Source organism: Lathyrus oleraceus, chromosome 3, assembly GCF_024323335.1.
Source record: "Lathyrus oleraceus cultivar Zhongwan6 chromosome 3, CAAS_Psat_ZW6_1.0, whole genome shotgun sequence".
In the NCBI taxonomy this organism is placed as follows: Eukaryota; Viridiplantae; Streptophyta; class Magnoliopsida; order Fabales; family Fabaceae; genus Lathyrus; species Lathyrus oleraceus.
Genome location: NC_066581.1, coordinates 75,757,722 through 75,783,299, shown reverse-complemented (window position 1 = coordinate 75,783,299; position 25,578 = coordinate 75,757,722). Strand labels below are relative to the sequence as shown.

Sequence of the window (25,578 nt, the reverse complement as noted above, 5' to 3'; positions counted from 1 at the left end):
ATATTTATTTAATAAAATATTCTTTATTTTTTGATTATTCCACTAACTAACCATTTTAAATTTATTAAATTTCTCCCCAATGTCACATTTCATAACTTAATTAATAAAATAAATAAATAATTTTCAAAGTTGCTAAGTCAACAACTTTTAACACATAAAAGTTGTTAAGTCATTTAATAATTTTTAACGACAAAATAAAAGATATTACAATTAATTGATTTTTTAATCAATATAAAAATAATTATTTTGTATATAATGGTAACCATATATATATATATATATATATATATATATATATATATATATATATATATATATATATATATATATATATATATATATAAAATAATTATTTTTGTATACAATTATAATCGGAGAGAATATATATATTTAAGAGTTTGAATTGATTTTGAGCAAAAAAAGAATTGCTCCAAAATATTCGAAGATGCATCTCCGAAATATTTTAACATAATTTTTGATACGTGATGAGATACATTTCAAAAATCTGGAAGCATTTATACATTTCAAACAGGTATACTCACTTGGAAATAACCCTACTCTCAATACTGGGTTCTGCTCCATGTTGAAATATGCGTCAATCTTCTCGAAACACTATTAACAGCTAAATGTAATGGAGTTGTTAAACTTGGTGTGTAAACAAGTTAGGCTATTGATACATTTGTCCCAGCATCTGGATAGTAGATGTGAAATTGAAAGCCACAAAAAACAAATCATTATCTTATCATTAAAATCAAGACATTCAATCATTCTCTTCAGAATCGCGCAGAGTTTAAATAAAACACTTATCAAGAAAGTAAAACACAAGTGCGTGCAAATAAAACGGACAGGGGAACAAAGTAATAATATAACAAATTTCCCTCCATTAATAGTAACCAGTTTAATTCAAATCAGAAAAAGAAAAATTAATCAGCAGTACTATAATTTAACAGAAAGACGAACTTTGGCTACAAAAGAGAGTGCACTCATGTTCCATGACAAGTATCTGAACTCTGAATCAATTCTACACTCACAAGATACAGGACCAAATCATGATGTATCATAAGACAACAAATAAGGTAGTTGTATGCTACTTATGCTGAACCTTCTTTGTTTGACTCTTCTACCTCTGGCTTAGCAGGGGCCACAGGTGATGGAGAGCTCTCCACTCCCATCTCTGCTCTTAGGTCATTGATGCTTTGCTCCAACTCATTTATACGGCCTCCCATATCGTCAAGTGCAATGAAGTCAAGGAGAACATTTTCTCAACAATTTGAACAATGGAAAACTCAGCAAAACTCATATAATAGAACTGGCACCACTACTCATCCTGATTTTAGCCAATATACAATATATACAAAACCAATCCCATAGACAAGTCGTCGGTCATAAATCATGCACAACAGAACTGTAGGGTGTATGTACTAAATCTAAAACAAAAAAGTTCAAGATGCAAACCAATCTCATGGACAAGTCGTCGGTCATAAATCATGCACAACAGAACTGTAGGGTGTATGTATTGAATCTAAAACGAAAAAGTTCAAGATGCATCAGTGGGCACAAATAGTTTCCCACCGGTGCTGTTGTGTAAGTATATTCTGATGAGTTCTGCAGTAATACAGGTTGGTGACAACATTTATGGGGAAAAAGCTAGATCAATATCATGCATTACCATTTCTGAAATTAGTTTCTTTAGCAGATTTCTATTTAATAATAATGGATTACTTTATCATATCAACAACTTGAAGGTGCTGAAAAGGATATTCTTTGAAATGATGGAGTTGGACATTGTCTGGAACCTAGTTTGCTGGAAACAAAATTCTTGTTAGCAGCAGTTAATTACATATTCAAAATAAGTAATGCAGCTCAATGAACATATACAACTCACCATCTGCTGAAGAAGATTTTGCACCTGAAAAAAGAGAATGGGGACAAAGATCAAATGTAGTTGACATACAAAAAAAAAACAATTTAATCTTCTAATTAAAACATATCCTCCAGTAATACAGCAGGAACATCAATTAGCATACTCCCACTTCAACCTCGGACTTTGGGCCAACCAGTGAGAAATGGCTCAAAAATATAAGCTAGAGATAAAATCAGTGTTGACGATCGCAGATCACGGAAAATAACAGTTTATTCAAATCCGCTACACTATAGTACTATAGCATAGCTAATACTGCTCTACTCGACATGACAATAATACTTTGTACTAATTACTAAATAGTGTATCACAGAACATTATTGATTTGTTCAAATTCCAATACGCTATAATGAATATAGAACACGCTATTCATTTGTATATCATTCCCCTCTCGCAATGGACAATGGGATTCAAGTGGACAACAAGCTATCCACAATGACTTAGAATATGAACGATCCGAAATCACGGTGGCGTCCAAACTAAATTACTAGCATTCATTGATTATAAACAGATGCAAATACAATCATAGAACAAAAAGCATTACTCATTAAGATGCTTGAAAACTTACAAAAACAGTCATATCAGCGGTGCTTTGTTTTGGATCTTCTGAATCATGTCCATCCTGTCATCAAACAAGAAGAAATGAACCATGCGATGAACAAAAGTTAAACAAAATAGCACATAACCATTCAATTCAATTCAATTCAGTGCAACAGGCTCTAATACATTGATTCCGCAGAAGATCCCTAATCAAGCAATGAAAAGTTCAAAATTGAAATTACTAGTTACTCATCTTAGATTTTGGAAACCCTATTTGCTTGAATATTGAAAAGGGGGATTCGCGTGAGAGAGCATAAGAGGAAATTAGAGAGAGGGAAACTCACCATGATTTGAACAACGCTTCAAGTGGAACTCTTTCAACAAATTTCAAAATCGGAACTTGGTACCAATAAAGGACTCTTTGGCTTTAGGTCCAAAGATATTCATGTAAAATCCAGAAGAACATGGTGTAATAATTACAAATTTAACACTTTTCAAAATTTGAAATTATTCCAAATAATTTAACCAATAAATTTAAAGTTTTGGTGTATTTTATGGATGAGAGTTCTATTAAATTATTTAAAAAATTAAAAGATAAAGTAAATTATAAACGAAAAAATATATAAAATTGGGGTCTAGATCCGAAAAAAATTACAGAAAAAAAGAAAAAAATAATAATTAGAGAATCTTTGATAAGATGTTATGTAATTGAAGTCTTTTTTATCTGTTTTTCTTTGCTGCCTTATAGATCACTTTTATAAAAAATTCTTTCTCATTTGTGTATTTGTGTGTGCGTGGCATGCTTAGTCTATGATCTTTACTCATTCAATTATTCAAAATCTTCATTTATATTATGAATAAAATTAAGATGCATTTTAATTGTAGTAACTTGTTGTTCATTTGTTTGTTTTATTTTTTTATTCTTTGTTAAATTCTTAATCGTTTATTAATTTTAATTTCTTGAGGTATTTCTTCATTGTTATTCTTTTTTTTGGTATCTTCACATAATTTAAAAGTTTAATATCATTTTTAATCTTTTATATTAATTTTAGAGTTAATTCTGATCTCTTAATTTTAAAAGATCCATATTAGTTCTTTAACTTTTCAAAACTTATCATATTAGTCTTTTTTATCAAATTAACAACGAAAAAACTCAAAAATCGATCGCATCACTAAATTTGTTGTTAATTTGATCAGAATGACTAATATGATACATTTTGAAGAATGAGGGGATCAATATGAACATTTTTTTAAATTAACGGAAATGAACATCGAGATTAACATACAAGACAAAAAAAAGTATTAAAGCAATCTAAAAAAGGAACCTATATATTCAGTTGGTCCCCTAGTATCATCTAAAAAGTTTTAGGGAGTTTGTTTACGCACCCTATAAATTTCTACCGCACCACGTGAATTTCCACAAATACCCCATGTTTCCGGAGATGCATCTCTGAAAGCACCTCAACACTCACTCAAGTAAGACCATTGATATTTACACCCTATTGTTTGATTCATTTTATTCTGGAGATGCATCTTTGGAAATTTCTCGTAGTTACATTTCCACAAGCCAGACACATCAGTATCAGACCCAAAAACAAATGATTTTTCCAAATTCAAATTAAGATTCATAAATAAAATTAGGATTGCATAGATGAGTTCAACATAAAATGCAACATTATACTTCAATATCCAAGTGGACGCTTCAACATCTTCAGAATATCTTCAACGGATCTTGAAATCGTCGCTTCCAACTCAAGTAGAACTTTTGTTTTGAAACGGAAAAATGTATTCCACATAGCCCTTACATCCGCTTGCGTCTTGAGTTCAAATTTGTTGAACTCAATCTTCCCTCCATTGTCAATCGACGGTAAATGGTACTTGGACTTCACAATCTTTCGATTGTGCCTGTAAGATAGGAGATATTGGATTTCATCTTTGATATCATCGAGGGAGGTAAAGTCGTTGAGCTTGAATGTGCACCTGGGAGCTCCGTTGAAGAAGAAGACATTTGCGACATACCAGACAATGTTTAGTGGCGACATTTGAGACATTTTCAGTTTGTGTGAAATATAACATAAGAGTGTCTTAATTTATAGAACTCATAGATCCATATGGACCACTCAATGAATATCATGTTGATTTCAGAGATATATCTCTGACTCTGCACCCTATTATCTTGTTTTAGAGAATCATCTCCGGAACTTCTCTTGAACCAGTTCCAGGACATAACCTATTTTTTCATTTATAATAAACACAAATGTTGTTATGGGGGAGATCAAGAATGTATTAAGATAAAATATGAACAAATGGTCAATATATAATATTTCATTTATATTAAAACACAATTACATATACTTATTTGTCTAGTAAAATAAGAAATTAAAACGAATCGAAACATATGTCGATAGCTAAATATGTTGGTGGTACCCCCTTGGACTTTTGCGTATTTGATTCTCTTTCAATGTTGCTCAATTTCTCGAACTCTTGCATCCTTTCTATAAAATGATTCAGTCAAGTCTCGACTTTTGTTGTTAAATGAGTCGTTCACTCTGGTGATGTAAATGGTATAACACATCCCGGTTTCATGTAAACTTGAACAAAATGACTTGATTTTGAAAACCACTCAATACACATAATACAATCATTTGGATTTTGAAGTGAGGCAGTGTGCAGTGGGAAAAAGGTTTTCGAAAAACTGTATCATATATGCACATGCTATTAGGTAACCCATGCCAGGGAAGTGCATCCCTATGTCAGGGAAGCGCATCCATTTTGAAGATAGAACTGAAAATAAAAAACAAACAACTTTCGAAAATGCATCTTCGGACAAACTCATACTCGTTCTGGAGATACATTTCCAGATACGACACTCTTCTTTTTAAGAAAAAAAATATGATTAATGTGACAAATGCAGAGGAAAATGAAGGATCTTTACCTAAAATTCTATCTTCTTTTACTCGCTATGATGTGATGAACCAAAAGAATGGAGATTTAGAGTGAATAGAGTTTTCTTTTTCAGGCAGAGGGTGGTCGTTTTTTAATCTCACATTTAAAAAAAAATGATACAATATCTAAAAAGATGATAAAAATGGTGTCTTCTTTTTACGTATTTCAAAATGAAATTCAGGATATTAGCCCTACGATGTATTGTGGTGTATTAATCCCAAGAATGTACTGTGTCAATATTCTTTGAAAGTTGAAACAACCAACTAGTCAACAATAACACATTTATGATATCAAACACCTATAATTCCTTTAAAGTACATCCTTTAAACATAATCACTAAGCACAAAATTTTCAAATAAATAAGGAAAATAAAACAAAAACTTATCAAAATGTGGCAACCATGATCTATCCTGATTGGTGATCCTAACTAAATTCTGTTTTACAAACCAGTTAGGCAAATAGTAGTAATTCTTAAGCAAGCTCCCAGATACACCACAAACAAACATTTACATCAAAGGTGAAGGCGTGATTAGGGAAAATCACTTTCCCGGGTCAACCGAGAGGGACCTTTGAACTTTCTACTTGTCTTTGTGGGATGATGGTTCTTTTTCTGCATAAGGATTCTCAGGTGGAGCAGACCACAAACCCCAGAGAATAATTAAGTGAAGGCAGAGAAGTAAAGCTGACGAAATGTTGTTTGACGGATAGATATTCCAGCACACCTCCACTCCAACGAACAAAATCACTCTACTCGATTGTATAGAGAGAAGAATCATTTATGAATTCAATAGAACATAAAATCATTTTTAAAATAAAATCAACCAAAAGCAGTTAACTTACCGGATCAATGTTGGGTAGTGTGTTCTCCACAATAAGTATGGTAAGGTGTAGAAGTACCTGTGCCGTATACCAAGTTACAAGATGCATTTCTTAGAATACAAGAGCACATAAGTGAGACATATGTGTTATTATTTGCATAAGACGAGAAATAGTTCAAGAAAGCTCAGCATAAAGAAGGTGAGAATTTATGAGAAAATGTGATATAAGAGAATCAGTATTTGTCAACCGAAAAGGTAGGTTAACTCATGATACATCTGCAAAAAGGGCATTCTCAGCATACTTACCATGAATAGAACTGATAGTGCAACGACCGAGCGCATACAATGCCAATGAAGTTTCCAACAAACATAGTAGTCACAATATCTGAGTGAAAGGCAATATAAGTATATCATTTATCACAAAAAAAGGAAGTAACCTTATCTTTTTAATTTGACATGAGACTGATTACTTACGTTCTTTAGTAAGGATCTTGACGGACGATGAACTGGTCTTGTCAAACTTCTTAAAAGAGGAGGAGAAGAAAAGTGCAAACCTCAGTCTCATGAACACATATTTTGAATGCAGAAACTTGAGAAGCCCTCCTTCATGTCTGTAAGCAACTAAATTAGTGAACATATATAACCCATCTGCATCAATATTTCAATCAGATACATCTTGGCATCCCGTATATTCTAATTATAATAGGAGTTTTCGGTGGAATGGCCAAAACTAAAACATTAACCATAAAGGAACAACAAAACAATTTACACCAAGTCTAGTCAACTCAACTATATGGAACAAACAACATGGTTATGTTCTATCAAAAACCGTGTCTTCAGACAAACAATCTCATTCATTTTTAACAGTTTTAGTAGTATATTCTATCAAAAACCGTGGGTTATCATCAACTCTTCTCACTGCAGCTTTTATTGGTCTTATATTCTCACAAGACCAAACCATCTTTTAGACACAATTCTTCCATCTTTTCATCAATAGGTGATACTCCTACTTTTTGTGTATGTCCATTCTTCATCATCTTATCTACTCCTATATGTTTGCTAAACCATCGCAATATTTTCATCTCCATAACACTCAGTTTTTAAATCTTGTTGTAAGTTGGAACTTTGCTGCACAACATACAACACCACAAAGCGTTGCTTGTTGCATGTTCACATTATTTATTGCAAAAAAAAAGGATAAAGAATTTATCAAATGTATAACTTGACACAATTAATTAAGAATTATTTTAGCTAAAACACACATAACCTACTCCTACTAGTACTACAGGTCAAAGGGAGAAAGAAAACCTCCATAAATTCAAGAAATCAAATTGTGGTTTCTTAAACCACGGGGTTTTTTCCCATTGACTTGTAGTTGATGGGGTTCCTTGTACTTTAGCCAAACAAAATTAGAACCCATTTCTGAATAGAAAGTAATAAAATATAACTTTTATACCTACTTGCACCATCTATAATGTGCAAATGAAGCCAGTGTTATGAGGTGCGCAGCCAACAAAAAGATCGCAAATCCCTTGGATACAAATACTGGTTCAGGGATGAATTTGAAGTTAACAGACCTGATAACATGCAATAGAAATTATATATCAGAATATTGAACTGAGCCAAACAAAATAAAGGAAATATACACTTTACCCTCCCGCCCCCCAAAAACAAACTACTTAATATATCAACTTCAAATCCGATTCCAAACCCCTAGATGTTTGGACTTAAGTGAAACTAGTATAGGTAATCAGAGCAATACATGGCCACTGGGAAATTACGCAAACCCTTTCAACTCCCCATTCACAATCAAATTAAAAACTAAGTACCAGAAATGAATGAAGACACGGCCAAGATTGAAGGCTCCTGATATGTATGCAACTGGATATGAAACCAAGAAAGGAAGCCCCAATAATATCTGTGTAGCAGACATTCATCAGGACAGGAGTTAAATAATGTCACTACAATTAGACATAGCTCACCCTTGAGAACCAATCAATCATGAAGCCCAAGGAGAGAAGCTCACCTGAAAATACGGAAAAGAGTATTTGAGAAAAAAATATACCAGCAATCAGGAAACTAAAGATTTGTTCACCCTGTGGATCATTTCGTATAAGGAAATTAAATACCAAAGCATTAAGAATACAGAATGATCCTCTCAAAAAAAAATACAGAAAAAGTCTAAAGCCACAAAACATTTATGCAGTCATAGCATCATAAATATATTAAGGAAACAGAAATGCTAAGAGACCTGAACCAGTGCTGCACCAGCTAAGGCCAATAAAACACCACCGATATCCATAGCCTGCATGTGTGAAAAGAAGAGGAGGCTACATGAGAACTATTGTTGTTGCCAGTGCATAATAACATTAGTTTACAAATGCTACATACTCAATTGTAAAAGTTTTATGTACCTTAAGCATGAGGAGCAGTAAAGGGGGAGCATAAAGAAGCACATTCATCTTTACCGAAACAGCCGTACTAACAAATAATTATACATAGTCATGTACAGATTTTATATTATAGAAAAATAATTTAGGAATGTAGCCTTTACCTAAACACTATCAAACCCAGATTCCACCTTCGGTGCATGAGTAAAAGCAATGCAGCGTGAAGAAGAGTCATAGCCGCACAATCATTAAAGAGACGAAGAACAAAGATAGAATGGACTCGTTTTGACAGAGAAAGCAAGCAAAGAGCCCACCAAGGAAGCTGTTAGGAATTTCAAGAACAACTAAATTAACATCAGTAACAAAGACCCTGTTGGTATCCAAATTGAATTTTTGCAGATTGGATGAAATGGCTAGTAAAAATTATGCAATAAAAACCAAAGTGAAGCACAAAAACATGTATTGAATAAAACGAGATCCTTAAACCATCGCCACGTGTCAGCAAAGACTAAGGCCAAGTTAAGATTAACTTTGAATAAGCCTTCAATTTAGTCCTCGAACTATCACTTTATGTTCTAATGGGTTCAAAAACTATAGAAATATAGTAAATATTAAATAGTCTCTAAACTATTCTCAATCGATCAGATTAGTCCATCCATTATTTGTTAGCCTCAAGGATCAAACCCTGTACCTCCTAAATACTCCATCAACGTCCCAGCCCATAACACTGGACTACACAGTCGGCGACAAGTTAGCCCATTAGTTACTTTCAAAATAGGAGATACAGTAATAATTCAGAGACTAACTTGATAGAATGAGAATAGTTCTAGATCTATTTAATATTAACTATATTCTTATAGTTTGTGGAACAAACTAACAATTATTCACTTGCTATAGAGGGATTCCTGCTTACCACATCAGTCTTGACATAGATGAAGAGAACAATTGCAAGATTAATAATATACAACACCCCGAACAAAATCTGCAATGAGAAAAGAGAAAGAGGTTAATAGGCTATGTAGCACCAGCACCTCTGAAAAATGCATGTCCGTGAAGCTGACAGACACCGACAACTACATGACACCTACACTTGTGATTACATTCAATTTATTCATTTTTTCAAATTATTACTTGGGTCAATGTGTCAGTGTAGTGTCCATGCTTCATAGTTAACAAGCTATAAATAATTGCATGCGTTGAACAAATAAATAACAAAACATTACAATCTGCAAATAGAATGATAAAAACAAAGAATGAAAATGACCTGAGCAGGGTAAACTTCTCCTCCAGTAAGATAAAGAAAAGCAGAGTAAATATACAGAAATCCAGCAGGGTACACAAGAGGACCAGTATCACCCTTCAGGTTCCTGTAATCTCTCTCACCTCCTAGAAACCCCTTAACCTGTGACATGTAAGCATCCCAATCTATCTTTGTATCTGAAATTATTAAACTGAATACATCATTTTATGCTCATATATCAACAGCATGTGCATTGATTCGATTCATGGAACAATAATGGAATTGAAGGTTTAAAGGAGCCTTACAGGGGACAAATGCGATAATGAGGAAGACGAAGATGGCATCGGCAATGAGAAGAGCAACTGCTATGGGAATTTTGGGGTTTTCGAAATAAGTGTTTTTTGGTTTTGATCTCGGCGGTGGCGCTGATTGTGTAACCGATTCGACGGCCATTGTTTCTGTGTTTTTCAATTTTCTGCCTCCGATTTCCATTTTTGCTACATCCACCGCACCGCAACGAAACAAACAACGATCAACGATCTCGGTCTGAAGTGAACTACTCTTTCAGTTTACTTGTTGTTTATGGGCTCACCTATATGGGCTTTGGAAAGAGAAACATTAATTTTGTGTTTTTTAAATTTTAAAAAAAATTATAATTTTCATCCTCTATTTAGCTCTACTCACGAATTTAATCCCATTTTATTTTTAAATAATTTTGGTCTCATCTAAATTTTTAAAACTTTTTTTTTGTTAAAAGGCATAAACAAACTAAAGTCATAAATAAGGTGATGAACTCAAATGGCCAAACGGAGAAGTCGTCAAGGTAGAACGAAGAAGATTCATTCATAAATGTAACAAGCAAAGATTTTGAAAATATTTATTTTATTTTTAGGTAATACGGGTACCCTAAATTTAATTTGATTTCAATCGGAGAAATATCTTACTCTCACGGTCAACTTTCATCTTTGACTGAGGATGATCCTAAATTTTGTTCTAGGTATGTCTATTATTGATTATGAAGTGAGCTTCAATTGTTTTGAAATGTTAAATGAACTTGAATTGAACTCAATATGTGTTGTTTTGAAATGTTTAATTCTACAAAATTGAACTGAATACTTGTTGTTATGAAACGAAAAATGCTAAAATATTTTGCGTTGGTTACCGGATGAGCTGTATTTTATTGGTTTGTTTAGACTAGGGATTAATCGTGATGGAAATTAGTTAATTATCCTTGCAAGATTTATGTAAATGAAAAGGTAGATGAAATGCATTGAAAATGTGACGTGGATTTTATGTCATATATGGAGTTTATTAAGATTATCAACAATCTGGATTATGTAAGAATCAAATGCATGTGGTATCATCACCTGAAGTTTTCATTTTAGTTTACGCTTATGTGGAACTGTGTTGAATTTACCGATCTATGTTGAAAATTGATATATGCATATTTTAACATGAAATCAAGCTTATTCGCAACTTAGTCGTATATAGTGTTGTCATTTAATGGACCAGGGCTTTGGCCTACAACTGATGGGGAAATAATTCATCCACCGATCATAAGAAGAGTTATAGGTAGACCCAAGAAGAAAAGAAACAAAGTTAATGATGAACCATCTTCAACCAATGTACTACCAAGAAATTTGATCATTGTTAAGTGTAAAAGTTGTGGGATCTTAGGGCATAACTCAAGAACTTGCAAAGGGAAAATAGTGGCGGATCGACAATTAGCAAAAAATAGTAACAAGGCTAAGAAGCAAAGGAATACATCAACCAAGGAATATCCAACTGTATTGATACAAGGATCACAAGCGCCACAAACACAAGAAACTAATTGATTGAACATGTTGTAAAATTTTCTTTTTTTTGTGTGTGTGAAATGGTTTGGCTATTTTAGAATCAAGTTAATTGTACATGTTGTATCATTTTTTGCAATTGACTCATTATTAATGAAATATTAGTGTTTTTTCACTTATTATGTATGTCTTATGGTTTATGTCACTTAGCAAAAACAAAATATACAAATATAACATAACCTGATAACAAATAAGTTTACAATGACAATAATAGTTATCCGCTAACATTCTATTTCATAACAAATAAGTTTACAATGTAACCTCATTATCCAATGATGTTATAACATAACTTCATTAAAATAATAGTAACATTACAACATAACCTCATTATTTAATGTGTTTATAACATTACCTCATTGCAATGACAATAACATTACTATAACATCATCAGAGTGGTTACGACATAATTACATTATCCAATCAAGTTTTTTATAATCAATAGGATGATCAAAACCATGACAAATCCAATAATATAACCAAAATCTTGATCTTCTTTTTGAGGTCATCATCAATCTTGTTAGCTAAATCATCATTCTTCTTCAAATTATTAACCTTCTTCGAAAGTGAGTTAATCACTTTTTGTGAACGGTCTGGAATTTGCTCATCATATCAGTAAAAAAATGAACATCATTTCATTTCTTGTAGCTGAATAATACAAAAAAATGGTGGAACACTACTACAGAAAACACCTATCATAACGGTTAGAAAAGGGATATCATCATGTTAGATCGATCGTTATGAGGTAAGGTGTGATTGTATGTATGATATTTTCTACCACGGTCGTGCGACCATGATTATAAGTTATATATCATGCTACCTACCACAACATTTACTTTAAACAACTGTTGTGATGTTATTTAATACATAAAATTTAACAACGATTGGTATAAATAACCGTTGTGGTATATACACTGAGTTTATTATAAATTATGTGGAATGCTTATTTCGCCAATGCTCATTAAACATATAACATTTCAATCTAATGTAGAACATTATAATATGATAAATTAAGTTATATTAGAAGAACAAGTTCACATTCAACGCTTAACAAGAGTTCTTCAACTCGTTATCCATATTTTGCTCTTTAACAGTTAAAACTTTGTTTAATGATCCTAGTTCTTCAACCGCCATCCGTTCACCTCTGGTTCATTTTGCAAAATATTGTTTACTTTGCAAACAAAATTAGAGGTGGAAAAATGGGCGGTTGAAGAACTACAATCATAAAATAAAATTCTAACATTTAAAGAATATTATGTAGATAACGGACTGAAAAGTTCTTATCAAGAATTGAACGTGTACTTGTTTTCTAATATAACTTTATCTATTATATTATAATTTTCTAATGCAATCTGAAAAGTTATATATTCGATAAGAGATTGGAAAATTACTCAAACCACATAAGATATAATAAACTAATATTTTAAACAAACATTAACAACAACAAACCATAAACAACATACATGATACAAAAAACATATCAACTCATAATGTTTCAGAAACATACATGTCTCATAATGACATCCATAATGAAAGAAGGATGAAGCTGAAGTGAGAGCTATAAACTTGTGTCTATTTTGAATGAATGACATTCTGGGTCTTTCACACAAGTTTGTAACGCTCACTTTAGCTTTGTCCTCATTATTGAAACACGCATTTCTACCTACAAGTCAAAACAAGTAGAAAGTTCAATCATTATGAAACAAACTATTGAAGCATAAACAATAATACATAAATAGATTTTGAAACATAAACTATAATGAAGACGAACCTGTAAAGTAGTCATTTACTAAGATTTGATGCAATAAAGGTATCCTTCGAAGAAGACGAGTTTGCTGCATAAGTTTGGGGTTTCCATATGAGAGAGACGGGTGATATATATGTTAGGGTTTTGTTTTGAGAAAGATGAGTGAAAGAGATGTTAGGGTTTTGTTTTAAGAGAGACCATTGTAATGTACTGAGAGAGATAATTTCGCTTATATATAAAAATCACGGGGATATACAAGGTCAAACTCATTATGTCACGATAAATAAAAAAATTTAGTATTGGGATTCAAACCCTTTCACTCCAGGTAGATTTCACTAGGTTGGTACATATGACCATTGTGAAATGTCATTTAGTAAATAAATAAAAAGAATTATTATCACGGTTAACAGAAAGAATGTTGTAAAATGTGTGTTACGGAAGTTCTATTTTGTAGTAGTGTCAAAGTTAGGAATTACCCATAAAATTTTGAATTTAGAAGATGAATATACAAACTAAAAATTAGGGATTTAGATGTCCCTTGTACAACCCACATTCATAGAACTTCTGTCCTGGATTTTGAGATGTTAACACAGTCACGGGTGATAAATCCAAGCCACAATAACAGTGCATCCTTTTTTCTCATAGAATGAGAAGAAGAACTTGATATTTGCACAGACTCGTATTTGCAAACACATAAACTTTTCAAACATAGAGAAGGGGTGGAGATGACTTTTGAAGCACAAAGAAAGGATGAGAGTTAGGGCAATGGAAGAAGAAGATGACTACTCTCTTAAGTTTTTATCTCCTTTTATGTTCAATTTTAAATATTACATTAAATTTGAATAATTATTTTTTGTTATTTATAAATTACATGACATAAAATAATATGACACGTATTTAAAAAAAATCTACATAAACATTTTATGGAGCAAAATTAGGAATGAGGGTCAAAACTGTTTAAAAATAAAATGAGAGACTAATTTCGTGAGTAGAGCAAAAGAGATGGACTAAAACTATAATTTAGCCTTAAGAAACATATTTTCTATACTACAACATTTGTTTTTTTTCTTCTTAAAAATACAATTTAAAACAATTTATGTGATCAAAAGATATGTTTTATGCAATAAGAGGGGAAGTTGTGCGTGTTTCGAAAATCAACTTTGAAAGTAACGAAGTCACTGCCGCATGCCAGTAGCTCGAAAAACCTCAACAAAGGTTAAGGTGGAGCGACCTAAGGAGAGACATTGCGCCATCGGAATCAAAGGCTACATCTCCGGGACAATAGTTTGAAATGAGGGAAAGTTGTGCGTGTTTCTAATCGGTTTTACAAAAACTGGGTATTTCTAATTGTGCCACCATAATTTGAAGATGCATATTGTATTAATTTAGATATAGTATATATATATATATATTTTAAGTTGTATTAATATAGTTATAAATATTACATTTTTATACTGTGTGAGATACGACCAAGAGTAGCGACGCAGTTTATTGCCCGTTTGACTGCTCTTTTTGTATAATCTTGATTATGTTAATGATTAATACTCTTTATTTTAAAAAAATTGACAAAAAATATCATATTTTCGTAACTGGGTTCTTTTGAGTTTCTTTTAAATGTCTTTATAAAAATTACTTTAATCCTCTATATTTCAATTTTTTTACCCAAAGAATTCACTTCTTCAAATTTATTTTCAAAAAAACCCATGTTTCAAAAAAATTCTCAATCTACCTCACTTTCAAAAGAAAAATTGGAACGAAGTGGTGGTGTCAGGCGAATTGGAGACCACACTTACTTTTCCAATGGTGGCGCCAACTGGATTCGAGACTGCATATGGTGTTGTCATCCCAATTGACGCCAATGTGTACCATTTCAAAGGTGACACTAATTCATTTGGTGTTAGTGTGTCTTGTAATTTTTTTAAACATAAGTAATAAACATTAATATTTTATTTAAATAACTTTTACAAACACTGACGATGACGACCAGGTTGGTCATACGGGGCACCGATTCCACACCCCTAGCTATGGTATCTCGTTGCACTCGTTGTTGATTCATTCCAGGTGTTTGAGGATTTGAGGTCTCAGGAACATCACCATAATCTCTAACATGTTCTTGCATTTCTAAGAAGTCTTGTGTATGGAGCGACACGCTGTCGTAACTGAGTTTACAACTGATGCCAGAGTAGTTGGGATGTGTTAATGGTGTTATTGGTGTATGACCTAGATGATTGAAGGGATACATTGGTGTGAATAATTCGTTGGAGAAATGTTGAAATGGTTATTATGGTGTTTGATAGCCATATGGTTATTATTATGTTTGAGCGTTTTCGATAAGGTAGAAGGAAAGGTTGGTGTTATATGTTACTTGGGTGTTTTGGCTATGGTAGGATGATTTGTTGGGGGCATATGTATTTTGGGTGTCTTGATAATATTCATCTTGTTAGCCATCCTATGGGGGAGGCTCTTGGTATTGTGGTTGGGTATCTGACAAGTTTTGGTCGTGGGTTTGTGGGTCGGTAATTTTGTTCGGTAAGAGGTTGTGAGTAACAGGTCTGATAATTTTGTGGGGGTTAGACGTTGAAGCTTCTTGTGTGTAAGTGGTTTGACACGGGTCGTATAAATACATATCATCAGAGACAACCCCAATTGCAACTGATTTATACCAAGTCGTATAACTATTAGTTGGTTTATATTGGGTTGGCATCACAACGTCACGTAAGACATGGTCACGATGATGCCTCCATTTACGACACTCAGATTTAGCGAAGTCCTTCCAATTGTCAAAGTTTCATTGTTCATTAATTCTTTGTTGGTGCCATTTTATGTGGAACATCGGGGGATCTGAGATGTTTTAAAGCATTCAAAACTACAATTTCACACGTTCACTATGATTTATCTCTGTATTGATGAACCTGATGATTGGCGTATGATAACGTGAAAACGCATTGTATATTTCGACCCGATTCACATGTTATTTAGTGTCATTTTATCATGTTTTATTACTTTTATGCCGTGCTTTGTTTGTATTTCGGGTACTTGTCAATTATAAAGTGTCCATGTGTAGAAACCGAAAAAGGAGTAAGAAAAAGGAGAAAATGCAGAAAAAGCAAGTTTCTGGTGTATGGCGTTCGCCATGCACCCAACCATGTCATCATACAACTTAAGCTCATGGCGATACGTGCACAATAACAAAAAGTGGAAAAACCAACTTGACTCATTCTTTCTCACCTTCCTACATTCTCTCAACGAAATTCTACACGCTTGGAAAGGGTTCTGCAACATTGGGACTTTATATAAGACATTGTTTTCATAAGTTTTAGACATCCAAGTATTGCGCGAAAACTCTGTTGTTTATAGTTTTAGGCAGATATTACATTCAAAGTGATGACCGCTCATATCGAGAGGTTATTGCAGCTTTAGTTTAATTTTCTGTACTCTTGGATCACAAGCCTGCCAACATAATTGAAGTCATTTATTTCTATTCATGTTATTTGAAGTTTCTCGCAATTTAATTCAAGTTTTCAGGTTTTTACATTATTGCTTTATATTTCCATTTATCACACTTTAATTTGATTACCATGTTGTCTCTAATGGCTTTAGTTTCAGGTTTCTCGCAATTTAATTCAAGTTTTCAGGTTTTCTTAAAATATTTTTATGGCTTTATTTTTCAAGTCTAATTCAATTTTTTTTGCACGAGAATGAAAAACAATTAAGGTTCGAGTCGATAGCGCGAGAGTGTGAGAGTTGAACCAGATAGTAGAAACTGGACATTGATCCTAAATACAGCGAGAGCGTTTTAGGTATCAATTAGGACTTATTTAGTTTTCAAAAAACACTTCTTAATTGAAATGGGCGAGCGAGAGTAAAATATCATGGTTAGGGGTGTAACTTTAATCAATAGCGCGGGAGTGTGAGATAGAGTCTTTAAACTAGTATTTTCTACTAAAAGCAACTTAACACAAAACAAATGCCAATGAATTACAGAGTCCCTGAGGTGCACGAAGTCCATAATTCGGCCTCCCTTTCTTGATATTTTCTTAAATCCTATTCCAATTCTAGTTTTTAATTACATATGAATTAAGTAATCAATAGCTTTAGCTTTACATTGTATCAATTGATAACACTAGATTGATTATTAGTCCTTATGGGTTCAATGTCTTTTAAAACTACGCGATAGACTGTATACTTGAAGTTAGACAATCCGATAGACTCATAAAGTTGCGATCAAGTTTTTGGTTCCATTGTCGGGGACTAATTTAGTCAATAGTGTGATTATGTCGTTGCACCGTATAGACTAAGGCAACCGTTTATTCTTCGGTTGTATGCCAAACACTCGATCACAAGGCGAAGAGTTGGAACAACCGATTGACAAAGTAAAGAGTTATATAATACTATGACACCGAATTAAAGAGTTTTGTTTGAAATACAACATCCTTGATCCGGATATTCCACAATCGGTTATGGCCGAAAATCCAAACCGTCCACTTCGGGACTATGCTGCTACATCACAAGAAGAGCCACACAACAACATTGTTGCCCCTGCCATCGACCGAAATGATTTCGAGTTGAAACCTTCATTGTTACAAGCCTTACAACAAAACCAATTTTCTGGCAGCCCTACGGACGATCCAAACCTTAATTTATCAGTGTTTTCACAATATGCAAATACAATGAAAGAAAATGGTGTTAATCCCGAAGCTATAAGACTACGTTTATTTCCTTTTTCTTTAAGAGATAGAGCGAGAGCTTGGCTCCAGTCTCTACTATTCAACTCTATCACTACGTGTGACGAGTTGAATAAAGTCTTCTTAGCAAGATATTTCCCACCTAGCAAAACGGTTATGCTAAGAGCATAAATCAACAAATTTAGGCAGAAAAGACAATGAATATCATTTAAAAGCGTGGGAGAGATACAAGGATATGCTAAGGCTTTGTCCCCATCATGGACTTGAGCAGTGGCTGATTATACATACTTCCTATAATGGTCTCCTGTACAACACTAAGCTGAATTTAGACGTTGCCGCTGGCGGTGCTCTAATGGATAAACCTTACAAAGAAGCATATCAATTCATTGAAAACATGGAACAAAATCACTTCCAATGGGGAGGTGAGCGAACACCTACAGAGAAACCACCGCTAAATAGCGGAATGTTGAAGTTAATGGCATAGACCGTGTCAATGCTAAAGTGGATGCACTTACCCAAAAGATCGAAAGTTTGACCGTAACTCCAGCAGCTATCGTAGCTGTTGTGACACCCAACTGCGAATTATGTGGAACACCTGAGCACAACACTGTTGAATGTCATTTATTGGCTAGTATTCCAACCGACCAAGTAAACTATGCCCAAGGGAACCCATACTCAAACACCTATAACCCTGGCTGGAGAAACCTTCCTATTTTTTCCTACAAGAGCAACAATGCTTTGTTTGCTCCAAACCTAGCACCTGAAATTCCTCCAGGTTATCAAAAAGGAGCCCCCTCTTCTCCCCAAGCACCTAGAAAGTCAAATGTCGAACTATTGTTGGAGAATTTATCGCAGCCTAAACCCAACAGAATAAAGAGTTTGCTAACCAACATGTTCACACGAATGAGCCGATGGAAAAATATCGAGTAAGCTTAATGCTATGGCTACCCACAACAAAATTTTAGAAACCCAAATTTCTCAGGTAGTCTAACAACAAGCAGCAACAACAACCCCATCTGGAGTGTTTCTTGGCCAACCATAACCTAATCCGAAAGGTCATGCTAATGATATCACACTATGAAATGGGACAGAATTTGATGGGCCAGTAGATCTGAGACTTCAAAATCCACCCATGTATCATGATTCTGGAAAAGAAGCGAAAAAAGTAACAAACAATGATCAACAAGATGAATCAACTGACAATGGGAAGAGAGACAAAAATAAAGAGGTCTTAGATGAAGAAAAACCATATGTGCCTCCACCACCATATAAACCACCTATCCCTTATCCTTAAAGACTTTCTAAGTCTAAAAACAAAGGGCAGTTTAAGAAATTTGTAGATCTTTTAAAACAGTTGAATATCACAATCCCTTTCACATAAGCCATAACACAAATGCCTTTGTATTCTAACTTCATTAAAGAAATTATTTCTAACAAGAAAAAGCTCGAAGATAATGAAAGTGTGACGCTCGCTGCTGAGTGTAGCGCTATAATTCAAAACAACATGCCTCGAAAGTTAAAAGATCCAGGTAGTTTTTCCATACCCTACGTAATAGGAAAATTTGTCATAGACAAAGCACTTCACGATTTAGGAGCCAATGTTATTTTAATGCCCATTTCCATATGTAAAAAACTCAAATTAGGAGAAGTAAGACCCACAAGAAGATCTCCCTAACTAGCTGACCGTTCTGTTAAGTTCCCCGTAGGTGTGTTAGAAAACGTTCCCGTTCGAATAGGTCAATTTTACATCCCTATCGAATTTATAATTATGGACATAAATGAGGGTTCCAACATTCTAATCATTTTAGGAAGACCCTTTTTTGCCACAGTTGACGCCATTGTAGACATGAAGAAAGGAAAGCTAACTTTTGAGATTGGTGAAGAGAAAGTTGAATTTATTCTTTCATAATTCCTGAAGGCACTAGCTATAGATGACTCTTGTTGTTTCTTAGACATTATCGACGATTGCGTAAGACAAATGGAGATGAAACCACCTAAGTATATTGAAATACTAAAGATTCCAACGCCTCCTATATTTGAAGATGATGAATGGCGAAAGTCATATGTAAATAGGAGTCTAAGTGAATGTCTCGCACTTACTCCAGATCCTATGCCTTACCCAAATAAACCCTCTATAGAACTTAAGACATTACCCAAAAGTCTGAGGTATGAATTCCTATACACATAACTCAGATGCCCGGTAATAGTCAACGCACTTAGGACATATAGAAACTGATAAATTATTACATGTCTTAAGTAAGTACCCTGCAGTTTTAGGCTATAACATCTCATACCTAAAAGGAATTAGCCCCTCTATATGCATGCATCACATTATGCTAGAGGAGGACTGTCGAACCTCTAGAGAACACCATAGGAGAGTTAACCCAATTCTGAGTGATGTAGTCAAGAGATAGATACAAAAGTTGTTAGAAGTAGGAATTATATACCCGATATCCGACAGTAAATGGGTCAGCCCAGTACATGTCGTACCCAAGAAATGAGGGGTTACAGTTATCGAAAATGAGAAAGGGGAAGCTGTAACAAAACATGTTGAAAATGGATTAAGAATGTGAATTGACTACAGAAAATTAAATAAAGCCACTCGTAAAGATCACTTTCCTCTACCTTTTATCGATCAGATGCTCAAAAGATTGGCTAAACACTCTCATTTCTGTTACTTAGATAGATATTTAGAATTCTTCCAAATTCCAATTCATCCTGATGACCAAGAAAAGACCACCTTCACATGTCCTTATGATACATACACCTATCGATAAATGTCTTTTGGATTATGTAACGCTCCCACAACATTTCAAAGATGCATGATGGCAATCTTTGCAGACTTTCTAGACAACATCATAGAGGTATTTATGGACATTTTTATTATTATCCTTTCTTTGATAGAATTTTCATCTAATGTTAAACTGATGTAATATGTCTTAAGGCGCGAAAGTAAGATACATTGGCCTCTCTGGTTATCATACAACAAAAATATAGCATATAATAGTGAAATAAATACTTACATGAGTCTCAATGTTGGCGTCTTCAATTGCATCAAAAATCTACCAATAATAGCGTGGGTGGGAGCAACCTATTTTAGGTTGGGATCACTTTTCGCAATCAAAGGAGAAAAATGGAGTTTAGTGTTAGAGTTGAGGCAATTATTCAGTGAAAGTTGCATGAAAGTGATGAAGGATAAAACTCTCTAAGCTAGCACACATGTCGTTACAATCTTTGACTATCATAGACACACTTTTAATGTAAAGAAAACAATGGACCACAAAGAAGGAAGGTCGAATGGAGACTATCAGGTCCAACTAAATAGAAGTTGGTGTGACTGTGACAAGTTTCAATCCTTTTGTATGCTTTGTTCCCATGTCATTGCGGCATGTTCATATGTTCGTGTGGACGCTTCTAAGCATCTATTCGATGTTTACAAAGTCATAAACATTTTAATAGCTTCCCGGTGATAGCAATGGAAGATGATTGACCTACATATCAAGGGGATATAATTTGACACAAACGAAAATATGTGACAGAAGAAAAATGGTCGCCCTGAATACACGCGTATTAGAACAGAAATTGATACGAATGATAAATGATAAGATTATGTGGTATATGCCGCCAGCCCAGACACATTCGAACAAATTGTCCCAATGTTGGTGCAAATTCTACATGATCATTTATTTTTTTCTTTAAAATTTTGTAACCATGGTATTTATAATAAATATAACAACTTTAGGTTACAACAAATATAACATTAACACCCTTAAACACCCCTAAAAACAGTTTCTACACACGAATAACACACAACATAACATACCAACATAAATACGCATAAAACAACAACACAAACAACAAACAAAAAGACTTAACACCACAACATGCCTAAGAGATTACAACAATGAAAACAATCTCATATGCTGTAGACATCATATCCCTAACATCATTTTCATCTTTAACTCACACCCACATATGCTGGATAACATTATTGTTATATGCAATTGAGATGTACGAAACAAGTCTCTCGATACTTCTAATTCTTTCCTCATCATTAATCTCCCCGTCTAACCAACTTTTCAAACTCTTTTCAAGATGCTCAAAACTTTGAACGTTCCAAAAAAGCATTTTCATCGAAGATTTCGTTACCGAATAACATACATGCCCATATCTTCTGTCAACCATGATAGAGCCAGTGAAGAAAATAAAAGAAGAATTTAAAATAAGGTGTGAAGTGAAGTAAATGGTACGTGACCCCTATATTTATACTAATAAAAAATCACAATACACACCGACATCAGATGAATTGACGTCATCTTTGAAAAGGTATACATTGACACCAATTAATCTGACAACATCATATACAATCATCAATCTAATTGATATCACCATTAGAAAATAAATGTAACTGTCAATTCGTCTGACACCCCACTTTATTTAAAAAAAGATTATTTAAAAATGGAATAGATTGTGAATTTTTTTAAAACCTGAGACTTTCTTAAATAACTTTTAAAAAATGAGTTATTTTGTTAAAAATTTCCTATATTGCTTGAATCGGTCTTGAATTCAATATCAATTTTTTTTTTTTTAAAATCTCTTTATTTTTTAATCTCTTGACTTATGGCTGAAATGCATGTGGATTAAGAAAGACACTTTAATATATCAAATTTAAGATAAGCCCATATATATATTTCTTATCCAATACAAAACAATAAATAAAACAGCAACAATATCTCAGTCAAGCAAAAGGAATAAGATTAAACAGTAAAAAGTTTCGAGAATTATGTTTTGTTTTTGCTCTGTTTCTTACCGTGTTATGGTGTGTCGGCAAAAAAAACCGAGTGCTAATGGTTTGGAAGAAAAAGAAATAGCCACGTGTAGCTAGTACCAGCTCCCACACCAAACAGAGACAACTTAATCCTTATTCCCATCAAACACGCGTAATGTTTGTCGCTAAAACGCTTTCTCTCTCCTCCACGTGTCCCTCCTACGCGAGATTTCTACGCTCTCTCCTTTAAAACCAAAACACTCCTTCACTTCCTCTCCAACACTCATCACTTTCCTCTCTCAACCTCTTCTCTTCTCATCTCATCATCTTCTCCCATGGCTTCTTCCACCACAGACCTCAAACAACGATTCGTCACACCCGACCAAACCACCACCACCAACACAACCACAACAAACGACGACGACAAAAATGGAACAAGCAACCACAAAAGAGACAAACGAATGGCAATGGCCACACGCGGTCTTAGATCACTCATAATAGCGGTTTCGTTTCCTCTCTCATTAACCCTTTTATCCATCTACATAGCCTCTTCCTTCACCTTCTCCAACCACAACAACGAATCCATAACCTCTTCAAGAAAGCCTTTCTGGTTTCCACCATCATGGCTCCTGCATCTCATGTTACCTTCCTCCAGCTTCTTGATGGGTCTCTCAGCTTGGTTGGTGTGGGCTGAAGGTGCCTTTCATAGAGATCCAACTGCTTTTTTGCTTTACCTGATTCAGCTTCTCTTCACTGTGTTGTGGGAGCCTGTGGTTTTTGGAGTTGGCGCAACGAGTCTTGGTTTGTTGCTTTGTTTGGGAATTTTTGGGAGCTTAATTGGGTGTATGTATGTGTTTGGGAAGGTTAATCCTGCTGCTAGTGATTTGATAAAGCCTTGTTTGGCTGTTGTTTCTTTTCTTTTCATTGTAAATCTTAAGCTGATTTATATCTGAAACCCTTGAATACATACATGTTTGTATTGTACGTAGTATACAAATCTTGTAATGGAAGGAATCATAAAAAAGCTTATCTTAGAAACACCAGGTGTAAATAATTCCCACTATTTTGTACTGTTTTTAGTTCAAATATTAATAGATTGCTTTTTTGTTATATGATATCATATCCTTTGATATCAGAAATTGAAACAAAACATCTCATTGTTATAATAGAAGCATAGCTCTCTCTTTAGTCAACAATGAAGAGGAATGACATGTGAAATAAGATATTATGAGAGGATTCTAACTTTCTAAAGCAGCACCTTCAAGTTCAACTAAGTATGCTTACACAGGCACTTGAAAGAGATAGAGAGAGAGAAACTAAACTATCAATCAATAAATCAGATAGCCAAACTAAAAACTATGATTAAACTATGAATTAGAAAGAGCAAATTCTAAATCCTTCAGTTATTAATCCATCTTAGATCTTAGAGCATCTCTCCAAATGAAAGAAATTTTGTTGTTGCCCTTGTCATAATTGTGGATCTAAATTGCCCAATGTATATTTGACCCAACTAATTTATATTTTTAACCACTTTTCAATTTAATTTGACTTTTGCTTCAACAATAATATTTAATGTTAAGCTCCATTTCTTATAAGCAATGTATCAAGACACTCCAATAGTATTAAATTCCCACCATTGGAAATTACAAAATCCAAAATTTTTAATTTCTCAACTGAAACAAGTTAAAAAAATATTCGAGAAAGAGAAAGAGGTCGGCATTTCGACAATTTGAAAGACGCATAGTTATGAAAATGAGGAAGGAAAAACTTAAAATAAATTTTTGGTGCGTTTTGGAATGAAACAAAGAATTTTCTTAAGGAAATATATCTCATCTAAACAATGTGGTACTAAGAAATTTTTTCAAGTAACACATAATGTAAGACTTGACTTAAAAAACTTTTTCTATAATGTGTTAAAAATCCCCCACTTGAATTTAAAACAGTGTTGCATAAGTATCGTCAAGCATTTCTAAGATTATGCATAAACAAAAGTGTCTATGACTTGAACATTTACGTAGCAAGTATGATTCTGATTCAACAAGAGTGATACAATTGTCTTGAACTCTATATCAGACATCAAACCCGCACACAACCTTTTCTTAAGGTGTTTTCTAATAGTCCGTGCTTTAATGACCCTGTATGTGCATCCCGGTTTAATGAAAGGTTCTAGGAATTCTGCCTCGCAATTCCATATGAACCGACCTAAGTTCCACAATCACATAGGTCTACACTACGTCAAAAATGACTTTTAACAGCGCATCTTAGACAGCGCTTTTAAAAGAAAGCGCTGTCTAAGGTTAAAATTAAAATAAAACACGGAAAATGTTCAAAAAAATAATGAAAGCGCTGTCTAAGGGGGGGTCTTAGACAGCGCTTTCTAAAAGCGCTGTCTAAGACCCCCCTTAGACAGCGCTTTTAGAAAGCGCTTTTAAATATAGACCTTAGTCAGCGCTTTTGATAAAGCGCTGTCTAAAGTCTTTAAATTAAAAAAAAATTAAAACCAAAAGCGCTGTCTAAGGGGGGTTTTAGAAAACGCTTTTGGAAAGCGCTGTCTAAGACATATCTTAGAAAGCGCTTTCCACAAAAGCGCTGTCTAAGGTCTAATTAAAATTAAATTTCAGACTTCTATTTTCGTTCTCAGTCTAAGGCATGGAATTGGTAGGGTTTGTCACG

The 25,578-nt window shown here is 33.8% G+C and overlaps 3 protein-coding genes and 1 long non-coding RNA gene across 5 annotated transcripts; 2 read left to right on the top strand and 2 right to left on the bottom strand.

The window, feature by feature from the left end:
• Nucleotides 1–861: 861 nt before the first annotated feature.
• LOC127132685 (heat shock factor-binding protein) lies at nt 862–3,177 on the bottom strand. Of its 2 annotated transcripts, none has more exons than XM_051061649.1 (5): nt 2,806–3,177; nt 2,490–2,543; nt 1,886–1,909; nt 1,757–1,804; nt 862–1,229 (listed from the first exon to the last, which is right to left on the bottom strand). In XM_051061649.1, the coding sequence occupies exons 1-5, from the start codon at nt 2,806–2,808 to the stop codon at nt 1,092–1,094; spliced, it is 267 nt and encodes an 88-aa protein (XP_050917606.1). In that variant the 5' UTR covers nt 2,809–3,177; the 3' UTR covers nt 862–1,091. The 2 variants fall into 2 exon arrangements, with proteins under 2 accessions (XP_050917606.1, XP_050917607.1); XM_051061650.1 differs by having other exon boundaries at nt 862–1,234; nt 1,762–1,804.
• Nucleotides 1,004–1,909, top strand: LOC127132686 (uncharacterized). The gene is made up of 2 exons (XR_007806797.1): nt 1,004–1,229; nt 1,757–1,909. It is a non-coding gene; the product is annotated as an uncharacterized LOC127132686 (long non-coding RNA).
• Nucleotides 3,178–5,671: 2,494 nt separating the features above from the next.
• On the bottom strand, nt 5,672–10,445 carry LOC127132684 (dol-P-Man:Man(5)GlcNAc(2)-PP-Dol alpha-1,3-mannosyltransferase). Its single transcript, XM_051061647.1, has 12 exons — nt 10,161–10,445; nt 9,880–10,052; nt 9,529–9,597; nt 8,780–8,937; nt 8,640–8,706; nt 8,477–8,530; nt 8,055–8,143; nt 7,686–7,802; nt 6,700–6,836; nt 6,532–6,610; nt 6,248–6,304; nt 5,672–6,154 (listed from the first exon to the last, which is right to left on the bottom strand). The coding sequence occupies exons 1-12, from the start codon at nt 10,345–10,347 to the stop codon at nt 5,986–5,988; spliced, it is 1,356 nt and encodes a 451-aa protein (XP_050917604.1). The 5' UTR covers nt 10,348–10,445; the 3' UTR covers nt 5,672–5,985.
• Nucleotides 10,446–23,168: 12,723 nt separating this feature from the next.
• Nucleotides 23,169–24,015, top strand: LOC127132683 (translocator protein homolog). The gene has a single exon (XM_051061646.1). It carries the CDS (start codon nt 23,241–23,243, stop codon nt 23,856–23,858), a length of 618 nt encoding a protein of 205 aa, XP_050917603.1. The 5' UTR covers nt 23,169–23,240; the 3' UTR covers nt 23,859–24,015.
• The last annotated feature ends 1,563 nt before the right edge of the window (nt 24,016–25,578 follow it).

Coding starts and splice junctions, on each gene's coding strand:
- LOC127132685 (XM_051061649.1), bottom strand. Junction 1,910..2,489: donor CCGCTGATATGACTGTTTTT/GTAAGTTTTCAA, acceptor CTCTTTTTTCAG/GTGCAAAATCTTCTTCAGCA. Junction 1,230..1,756: donor CCATCATTTCAAAGAATATC/CTTTTCAGCACC, acceptor ATTGCACTTGAC/GATATGGGAGGCCGTATAAA.
- LOC127132683 (XM_051061646.1), top strand. CDS start 23,241: ATGGCTTCTTCCACCACAGACCTCAAACAACGATTCGTCACACCCGAC.
- LOC127132684 (XM_051061647.1), bottom strand. CDS start 10,347: ATGGAAATCGGAGGCAGAAAATTGAAAAACACAGAAACAATGGCCGTC. Junction 8,144..8,476: donor CTGGTGCAGCACTGGTTCAG/GTCTCTTAGCAT, acceptor TCTGCTACACAG/ATATTATTGGGGCTTCCTTT. Junction 6,837..7,685: donor GCACATTATAGATGGTGCAA/GTAGGTATAAAA, acceptor AGTTGCTTACAG/ACATGAAGGAGGGCTTCTCA.